The 18,637-nt window shown below is 40.8% G+C and overlaps 2 protein-coding genes across 10 annotated transcripts in view; one reads left to right on the forward strand and one right to left on the reverse strand.

Annotated features, from left to right (window-relative positions):
• shroom2a (shroom family member 2a) overlaps positions 1 to 8,240 on the reverse strand; it is a 172,857-nt gene extending 164,617 nt beyond the window's left edge. The window contains exon 1 of the mRNA XM_060867645.1: positions 8,237 to 8,240. The gene's annotated coding sequence lies outside the window, so the exon portion shown is untranslated. The remainder of the gene's footprint in view (positions 1 to 8,236) is intronic.
• Positions 1 to 18,637, forward strand: part of lrrc7 (leucine rich repeat containing 7) — a 133,531-nt gene that overhangs the window by 114,065 nt on the left and 829 nt on the right. For 5 of the 9 annotated variants that reach the window (XM_060867650.1, XM_060867652.1, XM_060867651.1 and 2 more), the window contains 9 exons: positions 755 to 841; positions 4,782 to 4,893; positions 5,314 to 5,494; positions 6,111 to 7,815; positions 9,145 to 9,294; positions 14,806 to 14,928; positions 16,211 to 16,435; positions 17,070 to 17,162; positions 18,017 to 18,091. In XM_060867650.1, coding sequence (XP_060723633.1) covers positions 755 to 841; positions 4,782 to 4,893; positions 5,314 to 5,494; positions 6,111 to 7,815; positions 9,145 to 9,294; positions 14,806 to 14,928; positions 16,211 to 16,435; positions 17,070 to 17,162; positions 18,017 to 18,091 — 2,751 coding nt within the window. The remainder of the gene's footprint in view (positions 1 to 754; positions 842 to 4,781; positions 4,894 to 5,313; positions 5,495 to 6,110; positions 7,816 to 9,144; positions 9,295 to 14,805; positions 14,929 to 16,210; positions 16,436 to 17,069; positions 17,163 to 18,016; positions 18,092 to 18,637) is intronic. The other 4 variants (XM_060867655.1, XM_060867658.1, XM_060867656.1 and 1 more) reach the window with 3 other exon arrangements.

Below are 18,637 nucleotides of genomic sequence, written 5' to 3' on the forward strand. Positions count from 1 at the left end.
ATATTGACACGCCCCTTTCTGGTCATTGGCTACACGTTTGTTTTGATTTTTGTTTAGGTTGTCGTCCCGACTCAGTTTTCTGAAGCATTTCTCAAACATCGGAGACCCTACCTTTAAAGTATGGTCATATGTAGAGGTGCATTTCTCTTATATTCAGGCTCTAGTTTCTCGAAACAGTAGCGAAGACTTAAAAACCCAGTTGTTGCTCTGTTTACAGCAACATTGTTCGTGTATAATTAAATTAGCACCCCTAACATATAGTATACTGTTGTTATGGGGGTAAAATTGCTGCTATGATCTCAGCAGGGACCCAAAAAGCACTGTCTGAAACTGAAATTAAGCTTTAGCAATGAAACAGCAGTGTTCTTTTTGGTGGTTTTATTTTAAACCAAATCAGTAAAAATTACAACAGGCTTCTGCACATCATCAAGGCAGGGAAGTGTGTGAACACAGCAATTCATGTGCATTCATTAACGGCAGGCTTTTCAGTGCTTTTTTGCATTAGCTACACTATGTGTGTAGAGTTAAACACATCCGTGCGTTGTGTCCATTACAACTTACAGTGCTACCACCCACAGTCTCAGAGACCCTGCGGTCAAACTGCATAATGCTCCACATTATGGGATGCTAAGAGGACTGAGGTCATGACCCCATGCTTCTTACACATTCTTTTCTTTCTAGACCTCCATAGAAAATCCACCATTTTGTGTGTTGTTTGTATGTATGTGTGTGTATGTATGTTTGTTTTGCTTAGATTTCTTTACACCGCATCGTTCCCAAGCCGCAACTGCCAGAGAATACAAGCCTGGCCCTTACTTCCTCTTCCTGTTTCTGCCTCATAGTAAGTGGCTGAGAGACCAGACAGCAGACAATTTACTGGTGGAGTGATATAAAAATGATATAAAAATGTGATATATTGACCAGAAGCTGACTCTCTATGAGGAGAGAAGAATAGGAAGAAAAAAAGGAGAAAAAAATGTATGCATTGTTTTCAGAGGAAATCTATCTACATCAAAAGCTTTGAGCGAGTTATATTGTGTAAGAGGTGAAATTCATTTGCTGCCGTTCCAACCACCAGTGTGATAGAATGGCATGAGCATTGAATTCTGTTTATGGAGTTTTGTTTGCTATTGATTTTCTCATTAATATGTTAATGTGGCCACAGTCACTAAAGCTTGGTTTATGTTTCATCCGAATTGCTTCTGAAAAGCATTCAAAATAAACTTAGGGAAGCAATGAGCATTCAGAACAGAGGATCTCAGCTCTGTTAAGGATAGTAAACAGGAAGAAAAGAAATATAGAGATGTTAAATTTCTGTTGAAGAATGTAGTATGGAATCACATAGCATGTTCCATATCAAGTGTTGACACTGTGTTGTAGTTTTACCTGATAACTATGGTGTGATTTAAAGCTTTGGAATTTTGCTGACATGTTTAATGGGGATCACTTTAATGACTCACCTCTTATTGCTATTATGATTTAGACTTGAATGCCCAGGTCATTTAAAAGGTAGCTGCAAGTTGCAAAAACAAAAACATTGACTCCATGAGAAATAAATAATCGAAAGAAGTATTAATAGACTACATGGTTTAATTTTTCCTGTGATCTACACAGTGTCTAACATTTGCATTACTACACGTTTATGGATTAAGATTCCAATATATAAAGAAATTACAGAGCTTCCAGCATCTATGGATTGACTGCAGCATTTTTGAGCCCTTGCTACAACGATAGAGGAAACATAAAAAATACATTTTTTTTTTTTTGCTTTTTTAGATAAAGCAGTGGTCAGAACAAATACAAATAAACTTCAACCAGCAGAAATGAGACTCCTCTTCTTTTAAACAAAATGGAAAGAACATGGAGCAGGAAAGATACATTTGCTTCTGGTAGCAGTTGCATGATCCAGGTGAACTTTGAGCTGTGAATAATGAGCTTTGGTCTTGTAAGCCAATAAGAAAACAAGAAGGTGGAGCTGTGGTCAGTAAAAAATTAATGGACATCTTATTATTCTTATTCTAGGATTTCAGAAAACATTTTCACAAGCTCTTTGATTGCTGTTGTTACTGAATGTGAGAAGGTGTGGTAACAAAGAAACCATAATATAAAGTCATGACGTGAAGCTACCTTTCATTATACTGAGATACTCACTCAGACACCCTTTTGAGAATCTTTGATGAAATAATGCTTCTGTTTTGTTTTCAAAAGATCATATTAATTTGCACATAAAAACATTATTCCTGAATTTCATGCATTTGCATTTTACACTTTTATAAATAAGTACCACATTATTAATTTCCAAATTATGGAAATTATCTTAGTGGTTAAGGTGTTGGATTACTGATCGGAAGGTCGTGAGTTTGAATTCCTTGGCCACCAAGCTGCCTTTTCTGGGCCCCTCAGCAAGGCCCTTGACCCTCAATTGCTAAGCTATGTAAATGAGATAAATGGATAAGGGTGTCTGCCAAATGCCGCAAATGAAACATGCAAGTCAGGATGGAATTGTTCATTTGAAAAGTGCAGTCCTGCTTAGAACCTATGGGTAAATCAGTTTGTGCAGTTATATATGCTATTACCAGGTTTTTACACACAATCCTTTAAGAAGTCAAGACCTTATTTTGCTAATAATTCCATTTAAAAATTCAACTTATAACCAAAGAGTGTGTGAGTCAGGGTCAGTGCTTACACCTACTATGTTTCTGCCACACTTCACAGGTCATTATGGGCCAGTTTAGATTTGATTGGTAGTGCCTTTTCCATACTGCCTTCTTCCAACTTGCTGAAGGCATCAGAAAGACTGTTCAAAAGGAAACATAAATCAGGCTTACGAGGTTTTAGAGATATTGTATGGAATGCTGGGACAGGACAACCCAAGGCTGAGAATAAGGAAAAGAAATGAGACGCGATGATCTGAAACAAGATGAGAGAGAGAACAGAGAGATGTTAAGGACGGTAGGAGGTGATCAGATGGTGTTTGCTCTGCTCTGCTCTGCAGCTGTTTGTTCTGTGCATTCAGTGTACTGCAGCAGGTTGATGAAAATGTGAGTTGAGTGCACAGGCCAATCAGCTCCAGCAGTATTGCATACCTGTGACAGAGAAAAGCAGTTTATAAATTAAACATGCAAAAATGTTCAGGCTCAGACACCCTGCTTTAGAAGTGTGACTGTGACAGAGGAATGTGAGTCACTGAATCATTAAAGTGAATGATAAATCGTCCTTAGCAAACGTTTTGACTTGAGATTTACGTCTTTGTTAAGCTGCAGTTTAATGAAAGCCTTTGGGAAGTCGTTCTTATCACATCATTGTTCTGAGGTTTTGTAACATGTGATGTATTAATACTTATCTTTAGTATTCATCAATCTGCTGCTTAAATATGCTTTAACAGATAAATTCACAGAATGATTGAAGTCAGGGCCTCTGTCATTCTGACATTTGATGCTTTTGTTCCCTTCATGGTCTTTCCAGTGCTGTTTATCTTTTTTTAAGATGAGTGAGGATGAACTAAGCATCAGTTGAACTCATGCTTTATAGCTTTATTATATAATGTTTTGCTGCAGATCATTATAGCATCTGAAAAATGGATCACATTTCAGTAAGTATAAATGTTGGATATGTTATAGAACATAATTTATTGAATAAATAATTTATTTATTTTTTTATTCATATAACTCTAGCTGTATACTTTGAATGAGGTCTAATCAGGGTTTGTTTTTGATCTTCTCATACAAATACAATCAAAATTTCCAGTAGATTTGTAGTTAAAACACTAAAAAAAATCCTATGCAAAAGAAGCATAAAGGCTACATCCCTCTAGCAGCCATTTATGAGGCTTGTTCTGAATGGTTTTTCTGTCATATAAAAAGGACAACATTGCCATGAGAATAAAACAGTATAAAAAACAATATATAAAACAGCATATTCTAAGGAATGAACCATAATGGGATATGCTGTTACTGGCAAATATTCTATTGCAATTTGGTGTGATGCAGCATCCTTACTTATTGTCCTATAAAAGCATGTCCCAACGTGTTTTATTCCTCTTATATCTTAGTGATTGCAAACAATTACAGTATTTTTTTAATTTATTAATGAAAAACGGTATGCTTTAATGTGGCATGCAATATATGCATTGTCTGTGACACAAGTCAGTTCTTGCTACAGTTGATCATTTTTTCTCCCACAATTCAAATTAATGAAAAAACACAACTGAGAATGTTATTGAGAAACCAGAAATTCTTTGACTGAAAACGTACAGAATGTGCTGACGTTAGAGACTTTTTTCTACGAGTTTAAATACATTGCTCCTTTCAGAAAGCTTCATCATATCAACAGTTATATGTTTTTATTTGCCTAATAAAGTATTTAGCAATTTATCACTTCCATACAATCCTCAGTGAATTAGTTGTTACAATAGTTAATGTGCTGGAATGTGTTGGAATTACAGCTCAAACTAATAATTGTAATCAATACCTCACCGACCAGATTTAAACCTGATAGTGTTGTGGTATAAAAATATTTAATAAATACAAAGGTAGCTAGAAATTATTTTAGATGTGTTTTTAGTGCTGTAATTCTACAGTTGTAGTTTTAATTAATTTATTTATTTGTTTTACTTAACCATAACAGCAGAAAAATCATAATATACATGCATACAGACATACACACATGCATACATACATACATACATACATACATACATACATACATACATACATACATACTTTAGCACTCTGATTTATCTATAATGGTCTAGGTTAGAAGTCTGACATTTATTTCCCTAGGACTCTATGGGAGGTTCACCAAATGATATCAGGATTTCCGACATGAGGCCGACTCTAGTTGAACCCGCTATGTACAAGCCGAAGGTTGTCTTGCTGGGAAAAGATAAAAAAGGTATGCCAGAGTGGACCCAAGACTAAAACATCTAGACATGTGTAATGTATTTTTTTATCTCTCAGCCTTTGTTGTGGTACCAGTGTAGATTTTAGTATAGATATCACGTCTTTTATATCTTAATATTTTGAAATATATATATATATATTCCCATTTCTGCAATGTCTGTGTATTGTGTAAAGTGTAAAGTTGAGGTGAACGTTGTAGGATAATTAGATGCTGGGTGAAATGGTGAGATTTGCTACGGTCAGGTGCTTTATAGGAGGATTGTTGCAATTCCAATTAGAGACAGAGACCATTATTCTACTTTATATCCTCCTCATGGTCCTACTAGAGTACATGTGTTATATTCAACAGAGAAAGAGAGTGCTGCTATGAACATGAAGTGTACAATACTGATATGAATCTCCTCCCATTCAGAATCCATCGATGACTCAGACCCAGACAAAATGCACTGCTTGAATAACAGTGGATCATCAGCCACCTACTCAGACTACTCCCCATCACAGGGTTCTTCTGGGTCCTCCAACCCTCCTGGTAATGTGAGCTCCATGCAGAGTGCTGCCAAAGAGGGTCCATCACAGACCCACTGGACTAACAGGTTGGCGCCAATCAACACGTTTCATGCCTGCTAGCGTTCTGCATCTGAGGGCACACATGTGCAGTTCAGTGAAATGACAAATCATACATTAGTTAGCTATTAGATGTTATGTTATTCTGTGGTGGCCTACTAACATGCCAACATAACAAATTACGGTATCACTTTTATAACATTTGAGGTCATCTTTCATTTAACAAGAATCCAAGAACAAGAACCGTTTTAACCTACATACCTTTAGATTAAGGCAATGTGGGTGAATAGGGTAATCATATATCTTAAAATAATCAGTCTTCTCCAGATGATTTTTATAGAAATGTAGTTTAATCAGATTAGGTGTAAAATTGCATATTAAATAAAACCAAAAAACCTTTGATAATGTTAAAATGAAATGTCACTCTGAGGACACATTCAAGATAACTACATAACACTGGGATAGAAAAGGATTTAAATTTTTGAATATAATTCAAAAAGAATTAATGACATCTGTAATATCATTTAAAGTACGGAAAAGAATGAACATATAAAATGTAATTTATCATGTCATCTAGAAAGAGATTTTTGACCCATTCTATGTCCCATTTCTACGTTTTTCTTTTGTTTTTGTTTTTCTGTTCAGACTTGCTCAGTCTTTCCCAAAGCCCATAGAGACAAAGCCTCTGCTCAGCCACAGAGAGACGCCACCCTCCAGTACCCTGCAGCAGCGGGGTGAGAGACGTCCACTCAGTGACACATTCGACAGCTGGAATGATGCCCCCCACTATGACAATACAGGGTTCGTAGCAGAGGAGACACCAGTTGAGACTCAAGGCAGCAGTAGTGGGAACCCCATGCTAGGCACAAAGCCTCGTAGTGCCTCAACAGCGCATAGCCGACGGCCTCTCATGCGACAGGATCGCATCATGGGGGTCCCATTAGAGCTGGAGCAGACACCACACTCTTTCCGTACAACTCCTAATGCTGAAGTGCCTCCGGCCCCAAACCCCTGGCAGAACTGGACAAGGACTCCCAGCCCATTTGAAGATCGTACAGCATTCCCCTCCAAACTGGAAATTACCCCAGCAAACAGCCCCAACCCTGACCGAAAAGACTTTGAGCAGGAGATGGGTGAACTACCTGGTACTTTCCCCTCTTCGGGAGCCTGGGGATTCCTGGATTCCAGAGACTCAGGGACAGGGCAAGGTCAGCCTAATGTCTTTGCACATGTTCAGGGTCGTAATGAACCAAATAAGGGCAACACTATGGTCATAAGCAAGAGCTCTGAGAGAATTTCACCAATGATGAAGGAGGTAAAGTCAAAATTTAAGAAGTCTCAAAGCATAGATGAAATTGATATCGGATCATACAAGGTGTACAGTATTCCCATGGATACCTACAGCTCTAGCATAGAGAATCAGGGTAGTGTGGACAGAGCTGACCTCCCAGGACATCTTGAACAGAGCATGTCCAGGAGCCAGTCTGCTCCCATGCTGGATGATGACCTTGACAGCTACGGCACAAATAAATCTTTGCAGCAGCAGAAACCTGCTATCCCAAAAAAGGTTTATCAGTTTGACCAAAGTTTTAACCCTCAAGGAGCCATGGATGTGATGAAAGCAGAACGGCGGGTTCCTCCACCATTTCCGAACACCCCTGAATATGTGAATCAACCAGGCAAGACACTGCCAAAGGAACTTATTAGCCCACGAGGCTACCGGGGCTATCAACCAATGGATCAAATGTTCTTTTCTCAGCCACCTGTCACTGATGATGCACTTCCTCAACAGTTTCCTGCCCAGCCTCAACGATCCCGTCCAGGTTTCCTACGGAGGGCAGATTCCCTGGTAAGTTCTACAGAGATGGCCCTGTTCCGCAGGGTAGCAGAAGCGCAGGAGCACCAAATGGCAGACCATTACAACAGACCCCAACAGCTTAAAGCAATGATGGATGCACAGAATAGCTTGGCCAATATGTCTGATTCCCAGTTCCACAAGAGGAATGGTAGGTATGAAGACGAATATTCATCTTATCAAGAACCTAAAAAGCCTATAATGGGAAACCCTACAAAAAGTCTGACACAGCGTCGCCCACTGTCTGCGCGGAGTTACAGTACAGAGACTTATGGGGCATCGCAAGCTCGACCAGTGTCTGCACGCCCCACCATGGCTGCCCTGCTAGAGAAATTGCCTACAGATTATAATATGATAACATGCACTGAGAAGATCCCTGATGCAGACATGAAGATGAGGCCTGTTCCACAGAAACCAGAGGACATGACCTCCAAAATGCCAGTGGACTGGAGACAACAGCTCCTAAGGCACATAGAGGCAAAACGGCTAGACCGGGTAAGTAAATCTTACTACTAATTAATGTAAATCTCTGACACAGGTGCCAATTATAATTTGGTCTTAAAAATTATATATATATACATTGTACTTTTAAAATCAATGCTGAAATCGAAGCACAATGTAAGTGCAATAATATAATGAATATTTTGTGATATCTAACCAGCGATTTGTTTTCAAAATGGTTGTCATGTTCACTCAAAGTTGTTACATCGATCTTTTCCACCAGCATGTATTGTTAATAAATCATTACCAAAACTATTTGTAACATGCTGAAATGCATATGCTGGATTTATAAAGTTGTATGGAAGCTGACAACTGGTGAGGTATCGAAACAGGTATAACTAGTCAAAAAAAAAAACCTGAAGAAATAATAAAACAGGATATTTTTATCTGTGAATCCTCAAAAAAGTGAACCTTGCCAAAAGTTTGGTGTTATGGTGGTGTATGACCCAAATACTGCCATGTTTGCTAATACTCTTACTAACACAAGATGGTAAAATACAACAAATATCCAAAACAACTAGACAGATATCTTCGGTGTTGGTGTATCAGTAAGTGTTCATGTATAGCATCATTATAATATACCCTATTTAGGATTACCTTATTCAGTGAATAAGAAGCCATTTGAAACTAAAACAGAAACCAAGAAGAGAAAAATGAAAATAAGAAAAACTATTCATGGTTACTAATGACTTTTGTGCTATTCTAAACAGAAACGATTATCAGGATGATTGTGTAAATTAATTTTTTAATTCTGCCCATATCCTGGGTTGGCTTGTGTGGAATTCCAAATTCACCGTAGTTATATGGGTACATTTTTTGTTTGAAATAGAAAAGACATGTTAGATGTGTTTAATGTGTAAGGCCAAGCCTTAATGTCTGATGGAAAAGTATTAATAGGTTACTGATGTGCCGTCAACCAAAAAACTATTATGTTGTTTGCATAAGTACCTCTTGGGCAGGGGAAAAAAACAATAGATAATACACACAGCGTTGTGAAGTTCAACATAGGAGTAAACTAAGTAAACTTCTCTATTCCTGTGAGCAGTCTACTAGTATATGCTGTTATCCATTAGTTATCCACTAATCTGAGTCACACACTGTTGGTACCGTTAGTTTTATATAAATGTGTGTTTGTGTTTGTTGTGTTGGCAGTAATGATGTTCTGTACCGTTTTCTGTTGGTCAAGCTTCTCAACTCTGTTGCAGCTACGCAGTGTGTGTGGTGCAGTCGAGTGTAACCCTCCCTCCACCTCAGCAGCAGCCTTTGACTTTCTATGTGGCACACCCATTCATTCATGTCATGTGGTTGTTTCCCTCCAATCAGAGCGCTGTCCTTAAGCACAACACAGTAAACTTCGGCATGCTGTACTCTGGAGGCTATGCTGCACCGCATGCCAGCAGAAGCATGACAATAAACTTTTACAATAACACAAAGCATGAAAACCAAACAACTCAGTGGCTACCTCTACCAAATGTGAGTATATAAAAAGTACCATCAGCTCCATTTTAGTGGAGCATGAAGCCAGTTGTTTCATGAACATGCTAATAATATATTTTAAAATCAGCTTCTGCTTGAAATAAACAGTATTTTAAAAACAAAATTTTGAGATCTGTTAACAATACCTCAACTATTTATATAAAATCAAAATAATGCGAAGGAATAAAACATGACAGGCTGTGCTCTTATAGGCAAAGAATCAATGATGGAATTGATTGTTTTCTAATAACAGCACACCCCTATGTGTTTTATTCCTCTTAAACCACAGCAGTTGTCAATGTGTGTTTATTAAAGAATGACACATCCCATATATCCCTATATCCATTTAAAGTTACATTTAATAGTGAGGACTGTTCAAGAAACAGCTATAAACAGCCTATTCCTCATGGGATTCCTGCCATTTTCTTAATGAGATAAGCAAACATAGCTTCTCAAGTTGCTACAGGTAACCGCAAAAAATAAATAAATAAATAAATAAATAAATAAAAAACATTCATTCCTGAAGGCTTTCCTGTAATAGAAAAATACTAACACATACTGACATTTACAAAGTTGGGACTGGAGGCTAAGTTTATGTTCAATAACTGTCCTTAACTATACCAAGATCTGTAGATTTCTTTGTTAAATGAATGCTTTTAATCATATTAATCATTCAGTTTTTGTGAATCATACAAGATCCTGACAATGAGTTATTACTATAGAAATATTAGATCAATATAATCATTGAATCACTGATGTAACATGGGGATGTGGTAGCTCAAGGGTCAAAGTGTTGGACTACTGGGCAGAAGGTTGTGAGTTTGAATGCCAAACTGCCACTACTGGGCTCCTGTGCAAGCCCTTATCCCTCAATTGCTCAGCTATATAAATGAGATGTAAGTCACTCTGGATAATGTAGATATAAAGCTGTGATTAGCCTTGCAGCTGGCACTTTTGTCGAAGCTACTGTTATAAAAAATTAATCAACACTTTCTGACCAATCAGATTTGACAGGGCTGTGGTATAATTGGGAATAATTCACTGTGAAGTCATTCCTCATATTTCTCTGTTTAACACAAATCTAACACTTCATGTGTGAACGTTTTCAGACTAGACACTGTCTCAATGTTGTGTGAATATATTCAGGTGTCTGTGTTGCATGTGTCTCTGTGTTTGCTTTATTGACCTTCTGTTGCCTCTGTCTCTCTGGGGGGTCTACAAAAACACTGGCATATGATAATCTAAAAAGTTCACTTAGGTCATATGTAAACATATTATATGTCTTTCACATGCTAGTAATATAATAATATCATCTTCATTTAAGAAAAGACCCCAAAATAGCAGAGTTTGGAGAAATTCATGAGCTTGTCTGTCTTAATGTAAGGTTCTCTTTCATCATCTCGTGTTCGAGATCCACCTATGGGAAGGGCATCCATACCTGACCTCTGCAGAAGCATCCAATTGCACCAAGTCTGGCTTGACAGACAGGAGCGTGTGCCCAATGGCAGGTAAGGTAACGCCCCTTACCCGAGTGCATAATACACCTGCACGCGCTACCTTTCCTCATTTAACATTCGCTTCTCGCGACTTCTGCTATCCTACCTCACAGCTCCCTGGTTTTTTTTGGACTGCACTTTTTGTCTTCAGGAGGACATATCGTTTGATCAGCCTCCGCCGGACGTGCTCGTCCTCAGCCAGGTTAGCTTCGCGAGCCTCCCACGCTCGCACCCCCCCTTTTTTCTGTAGGCTGCCCGCCTGCTTTTTTTTTCCTTTTTTTTTTTTTCAATGGCGCTTTCTAAAGCGGCACTGGCTACTCCGGTGGACAACCTATCGCGAGCCTGCCCGGCCGCGTGCGGCGCACTCATCTCCGCGAGGAATTCCCATCCCTTCTGCGTTGTCTGCACGGGTCTCAAGCATGCGCAAGAAGCTATTGACCTCCCGGAGAACTGTAGCCATTGCCTGGTGCTCCGAAAAAGCTTGCAGGCTCAAAACGGCCGCTTCCCAGTGTGTCGACTTTGAGCTGTCCAACTCGGAGGGGGAAAAAGGCAATGCCGCTGCGCACCCTGGGGCCTCCCGCGGTGGGCGATCCCCCCGTGATTGAGCCTTCCATCGCCCCACCCAAGCCCGTCCTTCCGGGCAAGATGATTCGCTTCTCTGTGTGGATTCATCAGGCGTCGTACAAAGCCTCAGCTCTTCTCGTTGTTGTCCGCGTATCAGGCCGAAACTCCTGCTTGATTTCGGTCAACAACTGGAGAAAGGGTCGCCATCGCCCGATCTCTGGAAGGAGATCACGGTTAATGACCTCATTCTCCGCAATGCCCGTCAAGCTGTCCAGGCGAGCGGGCGCTCTATGGCTTTATCGGTGGACGGAGAACACGCGCTGTGGCTCAATCTATCCGGTCTCCATGATAGTGAGACGCATCGCGTCGCAGGTGCGCCGGTTGAATGGGGTCAAGCTCTTTTCGGACCGGCCGTTGCGCTGATGCAGCAGCGCTGCGATGATAAAAAGAAGGAGGACGAGGCTTTCAAACTGTGTCTTCCTAGGAAGCCGGCGCAGCACCAGACGCCATCTGGGCGGCCGCCTAACGCTCCTGCTGCGGGACGTCATTCCCACTACACTGGCAGGACCAACAAATCCCGCGGGAAACCACCGGCCCAGCAGAGCGGGCCTCACTCCCCGGCGCTAAGCCCTGGGGTAAGATGTCTTTTGCCGCAGCCACGGCTAGGAAGCCTCCCAACCCTGCTCCTTCTGTTCCAAAACGAAAGCGGCCAACCTGATGCTCGGCCACAGGGGGTTTTTGATCTGCGTTCATGGGCGGCCAGCCCTCCGGACACCTGTTCTACCCTCCAGGTTCGCCCGTCCAAAAGACGGAGGTTCTCTTTCAGCGAGGTCAGCCCCCCCTCGCCGGCGAGGGTCATTCTCTGTTCCACACAGGCTTCACTGTTCCCCATGTCGTCCAGAGTGCGTTTCCCCGTTCCAGTGGGGAAGGACGTGAGATTGAGTGCAGAAGCAGTGTCACCAAACACCCCCTTCACACTCCACTCACAAATTTAATAAAGGCTACGGCCCCAGTTTTCCACAAAAAAATGAAAACATCTCTAGTTTGGCCACTAGATGGCGCCATTGCACCATCAAAAACGATCCGGCCGGATCGGCTTCCAGCATGAGTGGGGTCGCTCGGGAGTCACGTGACAGGCTGCCTGTCTATCTGGTGGAGTGGTGGCTCCACCCTCAGATAGTGAGGCTGCTATGGGAGAGGTTCGGCCAGGCATCCGTCGATCTCTTCACCTCGTGCGAAAACGCCCACTGTCCTATGTTCTTCTCGCTTCGGGACGAGGATGCCCCCCTGGCCCGTGAGAGGGTGAATTTAAGCACTCTGGGGCTTCCCCTGCGTGTTATTGCCACAATTCAGAATGCCAGGGCCTCTTCCACCCGTTCTCTCTATGATTGCAAGTGGCGTGTGTTTGAGGAGTGGTGCGAGGAGCACCAGCTTGTTTCATATCTGTGCTCAGTCACTGATATTCTGGGTTTTTTGCAGGACCTTATCGATCGTGGCAGAACCTTTTCGACGATTAAGGTCTATTTAGTGGTTATCACTGCGTGTCACACCAGTTTCGGTGACACTACAGTGGGACAGTACCCCCTTATCCGTAGATTTATGAAGGGCGCGCACCGCTCCCTACCGGTCACCAGGAGTGTAGTCCCGGATTGGGATCTCTCCATGGTCCCGGAGGTGCTGGCCCAACAGCCTTTTGAGCCCCTGGGGGATATCTCCCTCAAGCTGCTGTCCTTCAAGACGGCTCTTCTGCTGGCTTTGGCTTCCGCCAAACGTGCCAGTGATTTGCATGCGCTCTCGGTTCATTCCTCGTGCACCAAATTCTTGCTCAGTGGAGATAAGGTTTTGATTAGGCCTAACCCGGCCTTCATGCCTAAATGCTTTCCAGCTTTCACTGTTGGTGTGATTGAGCGCTCCTCTTTTCACCCTCCTCCTTTTTCCTCTGCGGAGGACCAGAGATTGAATGCTTTGTGCCCTGTACATGCCCTACGGGCTTACATGGACAGGACAAACTCTTTTCGAAGGAACGACCAGCTCTTCATCTCTTGGGCCCTGCCGAACACGGGGAATCCCATCTCTAAGCAACGCCTCTCTCACTGGCTTGTAGAAGCCATCTCCAGGCCTCCAGGTGGCCTTAGAGCTCACTCCACTAGAGGCTTTGCTGCTTCTTGGGGGAGTTCCCTTGCAGGACATTTGTGCCGCTGCGAGCTGGTCCTCTCCGCACACCTTTGTTAGGCACTACCGGCTTGATGTTACCCGTACCACGGTGGCTGATGCGGTCTTAAGTGTGGGCTCTACGTAGCCACGTGCTACTATGCCCGCACTCCTTTCAACCCTGTCTGCCCGGCCTGGTTATGCATGTTTCAAGCATATAGTCTCCCCCTCTCCTGACACCCAGGTTGGTCCATTCACATGTTTATAAACATGTTCTTTTTCCCGCAGGTGGCCCGCTTGTTGGACATCAGCGGGGTTCTAACATGCGTGTTACCACATGTCGCGTTTTTCTTTTTCTTCATGGCTGGCTTTTTTACCCCACGCAGTATGTTGTGTCTGCTGCTTTGTGACGTGCCGAGCACCACCTTTTTGGCCATCATCTGGCTTACAGGGCCTTGCTGTGAGTGTATTGGGCAACCGGGGAGTTGACTATATCTCCCATAGGTGGATCTCGAACACGAGATGATGAATTCTTTCGTAACCCCGGTTCTCTGAAACATAGAGTGGAGAGATCCACCAAGTTTGCCCCGCTTGCTGCACGAGAAGCGAATATGCTCACTGAGGAAAGGTAGCGAGTGCAGGTGCATTATGCACTCGGGTAAGGGGCGTTACCTTACCTGCCATTGGGCACGCGCTCCTGTCTGTCAAGCCAGACTTGGTGCAATTGGATGCTTCTGCAGAAGTCAGGTACGGATGCCTTTCCCAAAGGTGGATCTCTCCACTCGATGTTTCAGAGAACCGGGGTCACGAAAGTAACCTATTGACTTTTACTCAGTCTAATAGTAATTCACAAAGCATTTAGAGTAGATCCTCTTACAACCTCTATTTTACTAAGACTAAATCACAAACGTTCCTAAATGGCTGCTAGAAGTGTTTAACTGTAGCAGCAGTGTGGAGGTAGCATGACTCCACTACTTTAACACATACAGTTCTGCAGTGCAGATGAACAAACTGTAAATTCCACCTCCAGATACATCATCGCATAGTTCAATTAATTTTTATTTAGATGCCCACACATACAAAACCAAATTTATGATAGATGGTACACCCTGATACATATGATTGTCATTTGAAATGCTGATCTAATTAAAATCCTCTCATTTATACATAGAGGAAGATATGCATATGGAAATTAGACCGTTGTTTAAACGTGATACAGAAAAAAAGTTATTTGACAAGTTGTTATATGATATAAAGGTCTAACCATGCATAGATTTACTGAATAATCTCTTCACAGACTCCATTGCAACAGAGCAATATTTTAGATAATGGTCAAGAGATGGTCTCTCCCACCGCACAGTGGGCTCCCTACTCACTAGGACGAAGAGATGTACCTCCTGACAACACTATCATCAAAAAGGTACATTCTTTGCTTTTTCACATAATAATATGAAATGCAGTTGTTTGTTCTTTTTGTTTTCAAATGTGCTACATTTACCCTTATCATACATTGATGCCATAGCAGATATCTTCACCCCTGTCATCAAGGACATCTGAGGCAGCCCGCATTTTTACTCTGTTCCAGCTAAAAAAACTTTAATTATCTTTCACAGACATGATGGGAGCTGGAATATAACCAAATTGTGGACAGACTATTATTATAGGGTATTTGTAGAGTAACATGAGGAGCTTCTCACCAGAGAGAATAAGGGCCTTGTGTGTTTGGATATTTTTGAAGATGATTTGAGTTTAGTTTCTTTTTTTTAATAACAGTTTATAAAAGCTCCTTGATGGAATGTTGGTGCAGGTGTTATTCTACAATACCAGTCATCTTTTTTTTGGGGGGTGCAAAAGTGTGAAGGATTGTCTGAAAATCAGTTGCGTGGTTGAACCCGGCAATAGAAAACAAAAAAAAAAATGTCCCTTACTAAAAATAATGTAGTCCTGCTGTTTCTCATTATGAGTCCTAAGATGACATTCCACGTCTGTTTTTTTTTTTGTCATTATTTTTCCATCATTTCTGCACACAATATGTCTTCTAACTAATAATCTCTTCTTCTTTTGCGCTTCCTGCTCAACTGAAGCTGTTCAATCGCAGAATTGCATCTCAATCTAGTCATGATTGCTGTGTTAATGTTTTGAAATGTCAGGGTTAATTGCTACTATGTGAGTCATTCATTCTTACTGTGCTGCTTTCTTCCTCGGTCTCCTTAGCAACTAGTCTGTATATGTTTAAAGACTGTCACTCAGAGCTACTGAGCAAAATCAAATTGAATACAATGCATGTTGTTTTGTGCCATGCGAATATGACAGACTGTATGTTCACACCTTGCTTGTTCGAGCTCCTGTACCTGAAGTTTTTTTAGATCTCCTGAAATACGTTGAGTGAAAAGTGCTGCATAGTGACAAAAATAGAAGAGAGTGCAATAAGATCTGCTAGTTTCAAGAACCCCTGAGGTTTATTCTAACTCAGTATTTTTCCACAAAATCAAAATAGACCTGAGATTCATCAATCATAAATTTCGGTTTATGGAAAAAAAAAATTTTGGTCTAATAGAAAATGAGCTGAATTAAATGAAAATGAGATCATGGAGTTGGTTTTCATGCTATTTGATCTGCCTTATTTTTCTAAATCAAATAACTCTAATATCCAATCTTGTATATGTATATATTTAGTATGTAAACATACATTTCTTTCACAGGCTGTGGTTCATCATTCTCACCAACAGCAGGGCATCATGGGAAGCGGAGTCTCGGCACAGCACCGAGGACCCCAGCAGTATGATGGAGCTATGAATAAGGTGTCCATCCAGCAGTACCAGTCACCTCTGGCCATGGGTGTAACAAGCACCAGCCCCCGACCACAGAGCGCCCGCTGCTTCATCCAGACTAAAGGCCAGAAAAGCATGGATGGCTTTCCAGAACAGGTGCTAAGCCAGTTGTCTCATTCATACTCCAGATGTGCAAATCTGATAGAAACTTTGGCTCCATTGGCTCTACTTGTATTGGTTTTATCAATTATTATTGCAGGGATAAAACTAATATAACTGAAATAATTAAAATCGCAAATAAATTCCACTTCAGTGAAGTGTTATAAAGCTATTAAACAATTTCATAATATAGTTTTTTCACTGCTTTTAATAATAAGCAGGAAGGAAGCTGAGATGGCGTACAGTAGCTACAATCGACCATTACAATGATGATTTATGATGCAACAAGTTATCATTTGATATAGTGGATGTTTGTTGATATTTGTTTCATATTTTTATATTTTTGTGGGTAATACCTTAAATAAGAAATATGAAGGTATTACCTATATGAGTTTATAGGCTTTATCGATTTATTCCCAATTTCAGCAAACAAATTACTTGACAGTTGTCACCCAAAGCACATGTACAGCAATCCCATATTTTACATGCACAATATTACTTATGGCAGGCTTTATTATTTTTACCACCATTTCAATGCTCAATTATTTACATACTTGCTGCTTAGGCACACAGTGTACATGCTTATAATCCTTTCATAGACTATCATATTGTCTTGTTTTCTTATTTTTAGTTCTGTGTTCGGATTGAGAAAAACCCAGGCCTCGGGTTCAGCATCTCAGGGGGAATCAGTGGGCAGGGGAACCCTTTTAAACCCTCCGACATGGTAAGGCCTTCTTTCCTTCAGCTAGGCCGAGCGAACACAATTTAATGAAAGGAAATTATTCTCGGTACACTATTCATGCATTTTATCCAGTGCTAACAAAATTACCACAAAGACTATCATTTAGTAAAGAAGACAAGATCTGTAGGGTTGCTGTAGGGTTTCCATGGAAACATGAGCTACAGCACTGACGGACATTGCACCTCAGCAGCCTGTGCTAAAAGTTAACCTATACATGGTTTAGAATCTTATCAGTAATATCTGAAAATAAACTTATAACTTTCTAACTAATTATAATAATCTGAAAATAAATAAGTAAGTAAATAAAAAAAAATATCTAACAATAATTGCCCTTCATTGTGTGTATATCATGAAGATATTCTGATGTCTATTTGGTAATTGGAATTGATTATTTTGACTCCACAACTTGTAAAACTTTTGTTGTAAGTTAATCATCTTCGCTGTACTGAGCGCACTGGGAATGTGTGAAGCCGGATCCGTTCGTCACCTGAATGAAATGACTCGCAGTATGTTGTTTAGCAGGATGCATAATGTTAGGTCACACATCTGGTAAATGGCCGAATGCTTTATAATCTTTGCCTTAACATGTGCACACACTATCTATTAAGCAAAACAAATAGATCTATCTATCTATCTATCTATCTATCTATCTATCTATCTATCTATCTATCTATCTATCTATCCTATAAGCTTGAGTAACAAATACAGTATTCAGCATCATACGATCATATCAGCTGTGAATATTGGCAAAGAACAAATCAATCCAGATTAAAAGGCAAAGATTCTAAACCATCACCACCGTGTGATTCCTAACCTCATATCATTTTGACTTATAGGGTATCTTTGTTACTAGGGTACAGCCTGATGGACCTGCCTCCAATGTTCTTCGACCAGGGGACAAAATTCTGAAGGTAACCATCTCCTTCATCACCACACATTGTCCAGTGAGGGTGTGACAGCACAAAAGCAAAAGGCTTTGCATGTGCCATTTTGTATCTGGAGTGTGTGTGTGTGTGTGTGTGTGTGTGTTCTGTTCACTGGGCATGGTCTTCCGTTATGACGTGTTAAACTTTTGACATTACTGGCCTGCCAGTTTCAGAGGATGGCATTTGGTTGCTCCATCGTTTCAAGCTGCAGTGTGTCTCTTGTATTGCTGAGAATTTGGTTGTATTGGAAAGCTCTTTTTTTTTCCAGTGTTTGCAGGCATGAGCATTTTAGACACTTTAAAATGTGATGAAGAACTTTAAAACGTTAAAAATATCTTTCAGTGGTTTGATTCCTCACTTTGATTCCTTGTGTCCTCACTTTTACTCTTATCTTTCTAACTCTTCTTTTGAAACACAGATTGAATCTGGTCTTTTGTTTCAGTCTAATATCCACAATAATATACTCTGAATTTTAAGTTTGTTCATTTTACTGAGCGAGTTCTTTGTCTTTTTTTACTTTAGCCATACTAT

The sequence above is a fragment of the Tachysurus vachellii genome, chromosome 4 (assembly GCF_030014155.1).
Source record: "Tachysurus vachellii isolate PV-2020 chromosome 4, HZAU_Pvac_v1, whole genome shotgun sequence".
Taxonomy (NCBI): domain Eukaryota; kingdom Metazoa; phylum Chordata; class Actinopteri; order Siluriformes; family Bagridae; genus Tachysurus; species Tachysurus vachellii.